At 38.3% G+C, this 10,609-nt stretch overlaps 1 protein-coding gene across 2 annotated transcripts in view; it reads left to right on the top strand.

The window, feature by feature from the left end:
* POLI (polymerase (DNA directed) iota) overlaps positions 1–2,095 on the top strand; it is a 17,187-nt gene extending 15,092 nt beyond the window's left edge. For both annotated transcript variants that reach the window (XM_006766389.2, XM_006766388.2), the window contains exon 9: positions 1,024–2,095. In XM_006766389.2, coding sequence (XP_006766452.1) covers positions 1,024–1,836 — 813 coding nt within the window. In that variant the 3' untranslated portion in view covers positions 1,837–2,095. The remainder of the gene's footprint in view (positions 1–1,023) is intronic.
* The last annotated feature ends 8,514 nt before the right edge of the window (positions 2,096–10,609 follow it).

The raw sequence follows: 10,609 nt of genomic DNA, 5'->3' as shown, positions 1-10,609 counted from the left end.
CGGATGGCTGCCAGCACAGTGGTGGTGGCAGGAGCCTCTCCCACCTCCTCAGCAGTGCTAAGGATGTCTGACTGCAGCTTAGGCCTGCTCCCCACTGGCAAGGACATCCACCAAGGGCTCCCAGGCCAGAGGGATGTCTGACTGCCAGCTTAGGCCCAATCCCCCAGGAAGCGGGCCTAAGCCAGCAGGTGGACATCCCCTGAGGGGTCCCAGACTGCGAGAGGGCACAGGCCAGGCTGAGGGACCCCCCTGAGTGCACAAATTTTTGTGCACCGGCCTCTAGTATCTTAATAGTGATGTTCGATTTTCACCATGGAAGTATATATTTTTCCTTTCCATTAAATGTTACAGTTTAGAATAGGGATGCTCTATGCATGCATATAAATGTTTATAAATATACATTCATACATATATACTTAAATATTTATTTATTTTTTTAAAATATATTTTATTGAACTTTTATAGAGAGGAAGGGAGAGAGATAGAGAGCCAGAAACGTTGATGAGAGAGAAACATCGATCAGCTGCCTCCTGCACATCCACTACTGGGGATGTGCCCGCAACCCAGGTACATGCCCTCGACCGGAATCGAACCTGGGACCTTTTAGTCCGCAGGCCGACGCTCTATCCACTGAGCCCAACCGGTTTTGGCTATACTTAAATATTTAGCTATCCCTTGAAGAATCACTTACTTTTTTAGGCCATCATTCTTTTATTCACAAACCTGGAAGTTTGAATTTACGGTTGTTAAGATCCCTTCCAGGTCTATAAATGCATGCCTACCTTATGGCTCAGTGCTATCTATGAAGTAAACCTCTTCCTGGAATAGTGAGTAAAGATGCACACAATAGTGTGACTAATTGCGGTGGATTAGTCATCTCTAGTTGTTGGGAGCTGACCCAAACACTTGAAGTTATTGAGTAGGATAGAAACACGTTGGTCAGATAATAAGGTATATTCACACGTAAGCAGCATGAATATTTTAAAGAGATACCTAAATTATTGTGCTATCCTTGTGTTCTAGAAAATGAAAGATACTCAAATGGAGGATTTTTCGAAAGACAAAAAAACAAATTGGGATTTTCTACCAACTGGAAGAATTGAAAGTCCAAGAACTGGGGAGTCTCCACTAAGTTTTTCTAAAGATCAAAGCAGTGATGATTTCCCACTCTGCTCACTTCCTGAGGGTGTTGACCAAGAAGTCTTTAAACAGCTTCCAGTAGATATTCAAGAAGAAATCCTGTCTGGAAAATCTAGAGAAAAAGTTCAAGGGAAAGGAAGTTTGAGTTCTCCATTACCGGCCTCTAGAGGAATATTATCTTTCTTTTCTACAAAACAAATGCAAGATAGTCCCTTAAATCCTAGAGGTAATTTATCTAATAGCAAACAGATATCCTCATTGTCTCCCTGTGAACCAGGAACCTCAGGCTTAAATAACAGTTCCTCTTACCTGTCCAGCCAAAAGGATTATTCACATGATTTAAACAGTAGCTCAAAGGATGAACGAATGAGTCAAGGACCTAAAAAGTCTCAAGGATTCCACTTTCCAAATACAAACCCCACTGTATCTGTTTTTCATTCATTTCCAAACTTGCAGAGTGAGCAACTTTTCTCCCAAAACCGCACTACAGATAGCCATAAGCAACCGACAGCTGCAGAGTCTCATCATGAAGGACTTGCAGAAAATAGAGAGCAAGATTCTACTGCTGAGAAAATTACTTTTCCTTCTGATGTTGATCCTCAAGTTTTCTATGAACTTCCAGAAGAGGTACAAAAAGAACTGTTGGCTGATTGGAAGAGAAGAACAGGATCAGATTTCCACGATGTACATAAATAAGCATGTTCAGAAAAAAGGTCTAAAAAACAAGGGGAAGACCATTGTTCTCAGATTAGCAGTTTATTAAGCTCGTCTAAATGAAACACTAATCGATATTTAATAATGTCACAATCCAGTATAAAATGTTCTAAAGCAAAAATAGTTATGGGAAGTAAATTCTGACACAAAATATAAAAAACTCATAATAGGAGAAATAATGTAAAACATTACCTTCTTATTTCTAAAACTATTTTATATTGCTTTTCAATAAAAATATATCTTAGCATTAGTTCATTTCCCATAAAATGAGGGGAAAGATATACTGTATATGCCTGCATATAAAAAATAGACTGGCCAAATCATTGCTATGCCATAGCAAATAACTTTTTCTATGAAATATGGAATATTTCAAGAAATTTAGCCCATTAAGAAACAGCCAAGCCCGGCTGGTGTTGCTCAGTGGTTGAGCATCAACCTATTAACCAGGAGGTCATGGTTTGATTCCCAGTCAGGGCACATGCCCAGGTTGCCAGCTCAATCCCCAGTAGGGGGCGTGCAAGAGGCAGCAGGTCAATGATTCTCACTCATCATTAATGTTTGTATTTCTCCCTCTCCCTTCCTCTCTGATATGAATAAAAATATATATTTTTTTAAAATTAACCAAATAAGAAATTCTACTGCCAACTCACCTGTTAGAAATGTAGATATCTTTGAAGTACTATGTACCATTTATTAAGTTAATTTTTTTAAATAGGAAAGTGATACAAATTCAATTAATGCCTCTTACTACGCCTGGAACCTACCACAATGCCTGACACACAGAGGGCATTCAATGACTATTGAATAAAGGGGTGAGGAGTGGGCAGGCGAGTGACTATACAGGTAGAGAACTAGAAGGAACTTTCCATGCAGAAAGTTGAAAAGAAGGACAGACTCTAGAAGTGCAAGGTAGAGTGGGTCCGTAAGGGTGTGAGGTAGTGAAAGAGGTCCATTTCCTCTGGCCAGTCTGTAGGGGCTAAAAGCAATGATGATGTTTTTGCATCTCTACATTTTATAGATGAGACTAAGAATGTCATATCCACAACAAATACACTGTTACTAAAGTGACGGATGTCCTCTTTCTCCTGTTGTTACTGCCTTCACCTTTTACTGCCAGATTAAAAATTGGATATAAGGTGTGGACACCTTTAATCTGTAAAACAGGATGTTTCTAGAACACACCAGAGCCCTGTTGGAGGAGTCCTATTTATAACAGATATAAAGAAAAGATGATAAAAATAAAGTACAAAAATGTGAGTAAAGGGTGGCTTAAAAATATTTCCTAGGTAAGAAGTTTGAACTAAGTTTCAGATTCCTTGAAATTTGAAAGTTTCCTAATCACCAAGGATTTTTAAGAGGGAATTTGGGATTATCAAAAGCAATAATTTGTAGCAAGAACATCAGAACTTATTCACCACACAAGTAACTATAGGAGTTTCTACATGTAGTTTTCTGATAAGGTAGTTTAACTTATAAATGGAGTTTATTACTTTTTTAGATAATCTATTTTTCAAAAAGTTCTAAATAATCTTTGTAATCATTTTAGCCAGAAAACAGCATCTGACTTTTTAAGTTATCTTTTATCTTTGTTTGCTTTTAATGAAATATTTATTTAGTGTTAGATTATCTATATATATAAAAGCCTAATATGCAAATTGTCCCCACGGGAGTTTGACCAGGAGACCGATCGCTCACTATGATGTGCACTGACCACCAGGGGGTGGTACAGAATGAAGGAAGGCCCCAGCCGGCAGCTGGAAGGCCCTGATTGGCCCTAATCACCTGCCAGGCCTACAGACCCTACCTGTGCACGAATTTCATGCACTGAGCCTCTAGTTTATAATATTTGGAAGTCTTTATCTTTGATATATGCTGATATCCTGTATCTTTCATGTTCTCTAAAATTCTTAGCCACTAGCCCTTCAAAGATCACTTTACTATTCTGGGACTCTTGATTGCACAATGATGGACATTCTTCTCTTTTTCTTAATTTTATTTTATTGTTTAAAGTATTACAAACAGTAGTACGTATGTCTCCTTTTTTTCCCCATTGACCTTCCCCCAGCCACCCCTTCCCCCCCGGGACATGCCCTCACACACCCCCACCCAGTGTCTTGCATCCATTGGTTATGCTTATATGCATGCATACAAGTTTTTCAGTTGATCTCTTACCCCCCCCCCAACTCTCCCCAGCCTTCCTGCTGTAGTTTGACAGTCTGTTTCATGCTTCTCTGCCTCTGTATCTATCTTTTTGTTCATGAGGTTATAATGTTCTTTATTATCCATAAATGAGTGAGATCATGTGGTATTTTTCTTTCACTGACTGGCTTATTTCACTTAGCATAATGCTCTCCAGTTCAGTGTTGGACATTCTTACTTTACCTTTCATGTCCCTTAATCTCTACTTCTTTTCATTATCTTGTTTATCTGCTACAATTTGGCTAATTTCATCAGTTCTTATGTTCACTGATTTGTTTTTCATTGGTGTCTGATCTGTTTAAAACACTAAGAATGGTTTTAATTTTAGTATATTTTTCATTTGATTCTTTTTCTACCTGTTTATTCATTATAGTCTCGTTAAAACACACACACACACACACAAAACCTTAAATATTTTATACTAGAGGCCCGGTGCACAAATTCGTGCATGGGTGGGGTCCCTCTGGATGGCCTGCAGGGATCCAGCCGAAACCCACAGTCCAGTGCTGCCTGCAGCTCCTATCTGTCGCTCCTTCTCATCCCAGCCCCACTGTGCTTGCCGCAATCGATCAGAAGAGGCTTGCGCTGCTGTAGCAGCACTCACCAGCCATGAGCCCTGCATCTGGCACCCTCCCAAGGGGAGTGGGGTGCAGGATCGGGCTGAAACCAGCTCTCCGACATCCCCCGAGGGGTCCCAGATTGGGAGAGGGCACAGGCCAGGCTGACTGCCCCACCAGTGCACAATCAATTGGGCCAGGGATGAGGCCAGGGAAGTTACTGCAGGAGGGCTCCAGGGTGTGTCCAGCCCATCTCGCTCAGTCCTGATCAGCCAGCCCCCAACAGCAAGCTAACGTACCAGTCAGAGCATCTGTCCCCTGGTGGTCAGTGCACGTCATAGCAACTGGTAGACCAATTGACTGACTGCCCCCTGATGGTCAGTGCACATCATAGGAAGTGGTAGAACAGCCTTAGCATATCATTAGCATACTACACTTTGGTTGTTCGATTGTTCTGCCATTTGGTCTATTTGCATATTACCCTTTTATTATGTAGGATTCTATTTCTGATTACTTCAATACTATTAAATTTTTATAAGTTTAAACTTTGTGATATTGATGTGTACCATTTTGGCTTATTTCCTTAAGGGTGTGAGTCAACCTAAACTGTGGGAAGACAAAGGACCTAAATTGTGGGTGCTTCCCTTCAGAGATTATTTGCATTTGCTTCCGATGAGGCAGTGCTAATCCACTGGCACCACTTTAATCCCTTCTAGGTTCTGACTGAATATGGTTGTCTTTATTTGAGCCGCCTGACCTTGCTACTGTCTTAAGGTTTTTCTCTCCAGAGGTCATTTGCAGGCCATTTGCTTTTAGTGTAAAATCTACCTTCCAAGCTTCTTGCCTGATTCTTCCTGCTCCTTTCCTGCTTTTGTTTCAGCTCTTCTCCCCCCTCCCCCACCCCACCCCCCATGTTGTGAGGGTAGAGAGATAGGGCTTTTCTCTTATATAGTAAAACCAAGCAATGATTACAAAGTCTGTTTTGTATGAAGCATATCTGTCCCACCATAGTGCAGAAGTACAAGTATATCTAGATTTATTTTTCCATCTTATTTTTTATTGCCTATGTTTTCCTTGTTCTGTGCTATGCTTCTTTCCTATCCTTATTCCTTTTCTGTCTTTGGATTTGCTGTGTTTTCTACTTACTATGTTTTCCCTCTATTGATTTGAAATTTATTCATTCTAAGTACTTTGTATTACCTTTATAAATTTAACATCTAAAAATGGTAAATATCTATCTGTACCCTATTTGCAAACCTGAGGATGTTAAAATATATTAATTCTAATCAAATTCCTCCAGTTCTTTATTTAACCTACAAATTTGATATTATTAGTATTTTATATAGTCAGTGTTTAGGTTTGCCCACATGTTGTTTAATTTTTTTTGCTCACCTTTTTTCTTGCATCTCAGACATTCCTTCAAAGTAGAATTATTTTTACTTCCTGAAATTTGTCTTTAGAACTGTGGATTTAGAATTCATTTTTCTTGGGCTGTTTTAAAATATTCACCTTTATCTTTGCAGTTTTTATTGTGTGTCTACCTACTGATTTCTTTTTATCATGTTTTTAACATATAGCTCACTAATGCTCTGTTCATTTTGTTTTCAGTTTTTATTTCCCTTTGGATAGATTTTATTGCTCTGTCTTCAGGTTCACTAATTTTTCTTCCATAGTATCTCATCTGTTATTTCTATTCAGTGTTATTTTTATGTCAGACATTTTTTTCTCTGGATACCTAATCGGGTTAATTTTTGTATCTTCTATGTTTCTATTTAATATGCTCAGTTTTTCTCTATCCTTGAATATATGGAATGTTAATCTTTTTAAAGTCTTTTTCTACAGCTCATTTGTGATTATATTTCTATTGGTTTGTTTTTCTCTTTATTATGGGTCATATTTTTCTGCTCTATGCATGCTTGGTAATTTTTTAAATTGTATGAAAGGCATTGTGCATTTTTTTTACTTTGTTGGATAAGGATTGTTTCTGTTTTATCATAAATATTTACAAGTTGTGCTTTATAGCTTTATAAAGTTACTCTATTACATGCAACCAAAGCAGCATTTAATCTAGGAAAAATATTACCTTACTACAGGGTAAAATCCTTCCGAAGACATATTATGTCACCTGTGATTTGTGAGGTTTTTTTTACTCTGGCTGGTCATTGCATGAAATATGTCTGGTTCTAGGTGGGCTCAGGAGATTTTTCCCTTTGCACCTTTCAGCTGGTTCCTTCCCACACTTGGGTAATTCCTTGTATTAATCAGTACTCATCTGGAGACTTGAGAGTTAGTCCTTGCAACTCTCTGGGCAGCCTCTTGTCTCCAGTACTCTGCTCAATTCACAGATTGGTAGGCTCTCTGGCTTTCCCCGCCCAAACTGTTCCCTAGAAACTCTCTTCAGATGAGTGAGCTAGGGCAATTGCAGGGCCTTATGCACCGACCTTTAAAGAGTAAATTATTATTCTCTAAATGTTCTTTTCTATGACATCCTGTTCTTATTTCTTGGATATAACATTTTCTTATCTCTTTAAAGATGTTAGTGATAGGGTTTCCAAAGATTTTTCTCGAACTTGAGTTTGCTTTTATTTTAGTAAGAGTATGGGACTAAAAATTTGGAAGCTCTGGTAGTTTGGACAGGAGTTGTCAACTGTAAATTTCATGCAGGATGATCTGGCTGGGCCATTTTGGGGGGAATTCCTGATGTCAGTAACAGTAGGTCTTTCCTTTTGGATGGGTTATGTTTCTCAAAGATGATGTTTGAGATAACCTATTTGGATTATGGATGTTCCTGTCTTGTGGGAACAAAGTGGGGGGTAGGGGACTGAAAGTTTCACCATTTAATATGCATATAGTCATTTAATCCTCTCCTTTTTAGTACACTTTCTAGTTTCTCAACTGTATTTGGCATTGTCTAATTCAAAGATCATCTTGTTTTATTCTTTTCTAGAGAATAAACCTCTAGTCTTCTATTGGAGTTGGATAGAGAATCTAGGAATTTGGGGGGATGACAAGTAAGATTGTGCAAACAGGAGTCATTTTTTCCCCTTTCTATTTTCCCCCCAAACATGAGTTATTTTTGTAATACTATTCCTTAGTCTATTCCGCAGTTTTCTGGGAGAGAGAGAATTGTTGGGGAGATGGTAACTGGACTCCTTGTTCCATTGTCTGGTCACCAGCTTATGGATGTCAAGAAGTATTTGTGGAAGTGATGTAATGATTTCCTGATATTTACATTACAGCTATAATACTGGTGTATGCTGTTGCATGTAACAGTTCCATTGTATACTTAGAGGTAGTATCTCTCCTAGCTCTGTAGTATTCTGGTAGACATCCCTGAGGGCCTAGATTCTGCCCTTCCTACTCTTTCAACAATGTTCTACGTGTCTAATCAGCTGTGTTAAATCTCTCCCTTTTTGCTCAAAACAGTTTCTGTTCTGCACTGTCCCTAGAATGATACAAAGTTCTATTTTATTTTCCTAAAAATCTACTTGGATTATTTCTTATACTATCTGTATTAAACCCAGTTTATTAGTCCTGTTTTTATTGTAGTCATTATTTTAAACATTTTTATTCTTTGTTAGGTAATATACATGTTTGAATTTTTTGGTGGAAGACTGATTCTTTGTCTTATTTATGTTGGCAACTTATTTGTGCTTGCCTTTTCCTTCATGTGTCCTGTGATGTTGGAGTGTGGGCTCACCTTTGCTGGGCTTTATTTGTGGGACTCCTATAAGGTCTGAATGCCAGGTGTCCCTCCAGAAAATATTTGCACTTGCTTTTGCTAGCACTTTGGGGAACCACTAGCTTGGACCATTTTAATTTCTCATCTTGAAAATTAAACCCTAGATCTAGGGCAGACGATGTACACAAAATACATCAGGGATACTTCTATCCCTTTCCCTCCCCCATTAATTCTGTCTTTTATTTTGTGGTTGGATTATTTTTTCTAGTTCACCCTTTTACTGAGAGGTAATCCTGCAAGGTTCCTGGTCAGTGTTATCCGTTACCTTGTGGGAGTCCGAGGTTGTGTCTGCTATCTGCGTACTTAGATTTATTTTGTTTTCTTATTTATTGCATTTCTCTCTTTTGCATACTGCTACCACTTGTAAATAAATTATTGAGTTGTGTGGAATGCACTTTCATCCTGTTGCCTCACAGTATTATCTGCACTATTTTTTTTCTGTAATCTCTCTATATAACCTTGTTCTATAAAATTGATTCATGTAAACAATGATGTCTCACTTTTTTTTTTTTTAATGATGTCTCACTTTTAGTTCACAAAGAAAGTCCTGCTTTTGATATATACAGGTGAGGCTCTCATAATTTGGTGATACTTGGGATATTTTTCCTTGCTTTCCTAAGTTGTATTTATTACATAAAAGATACACCGAAGTTTAAGATATTAATAAGTATTTTTTCAAATATGTTAAGATCCTTTAAAAAACTATAAACTTTCAAATGTTGTTTTGGAACTTCTATAGATATGTTAAGCAAGGGGAAGTTTAATGTAGTGAATTAAATGCTTACTACAAAATCATGGGGGAGCTGAAGGTGTGCGTTCTAGTCTGGGACTCCAGAAACAAACCTGAGGACTAGACAGAACCAGTCCACCGGGTGAGCTGTCTCTAGAAACCATCAGTGGTACTATGAATGCCAGCAGCTGGAGTCCATACGCTGTCACCACTGGCACTGCTTCTCAACATCTAGGAGCTGGAGAGCAGTCGCCCACCGCTGTGACCCCATGAGCAGGAAGCTGCTGCCCCCTCTGTCATTGATGAGTCACCTTTTGCACACAAGACTCTGGCAGGTGGACACTAGAACATGGGGGGAGGGGGGGAGCCTCACTTTCCTTGTCCTTGATAGCCAGCAGACACAACAACAACAAATGAGAAAAGTGGCTTTGCCCCACAACTCCCACCAGACTTCAGCCAATGGATGTAACCTAATTTGCAACCAGAAGACTAGGTGCAGTCAACCCGAGGCTGCATGTTTTTCTGTTTTCCGTCGTCTCTAATTAGAAGCAAGGCAGGATTCTGGATACACAGAATCTTTCAACTCTATGTGTATGTATGTCTGTTTGCATATGCATAGATATAAAATACATATAGCCTGGCCGGCATGGCTCAGTGGTTAAGCATCAACCTATGAACCAGGAAGTTACAGTTCAATTCCTGGTCAGGGCACATGCCTAGGTTGCAGGTTTGAACCCCAGTGTGGGGCATGCAGGAGGCAGCCGATAGATGATTCTCATCATTGATGTTTCTCTCCCTTTTCCTTCCTCTCTGAAATCAATAAAAAAAAAACATTTTTTTTAAAAACGTAAGTTACTACGGAATTTTTATAAAGTGGTTTGCTTGTGTCATAGTAGCAATTTCTTTTTGTCCCATATTACAAAATTGTACTGTAATAAAATTCAGCTTGCAGTTGATTTATGTAAACTAATTATACTGATAGAAAATTTTGAGATATTAATAGTAGAATATTCCATCTTTAGATGTAGCCAGACTATCGTATTCTAGTTCATTATAGACAACTTCTTTGATGTAACACCCTAACAGTGAAAAGAATTGGGAAGTGCACACTCCCAATATCTGAATATTTAGGGGTACACTAAGGTTTAGCTTTAGTCTTGGTATTCAGCCAAATTCAGTTATTTGCCTTTGGGTAGCTGAATAATCAACTAGTTCAGGATCATTTGTGACATCACTGAAATTTTGTATGGAATTATCATGTGAATATGTAGGTTACCATTATATACGTATAGTCAGTTGATTCCAGTCATTAAAATAAGGCATTAATTCAAATTTATTATTAGCATTTGGGTATTCACTCTCAAATAGAGGCTCAACACTAAAAAAACAAACTGTAAGCTTTCTCGAATAATTCCTTCAAAGTATAAATTTTAGTTATATTTCAAAGTAAAATGTTCGTTAATCAATGATTATGAAAGCTATTTTATGTAGAAAACAATTATTAGCAATAGTAACTACTGAATAGGG

This window comes from Myotis davidii, unplaced genomic scaffold (genome assembly GCF_000327345.1).
Source record: "Myotis davidii unplaced genomic scaffold, ASM32734v1 scaffold520, whole genome shotgun sequence".
Lineage (NCBI taxonomy): Eukaryota > Metazoa > Chordata > Mammalia > Chiroptera > Vespertilionidae > Myotis > Myotis davidii.
Note: the sequence above shows the minus strand (reverse complement) of the source record. Positions and strands in the feature narration are given on the sequence as shown.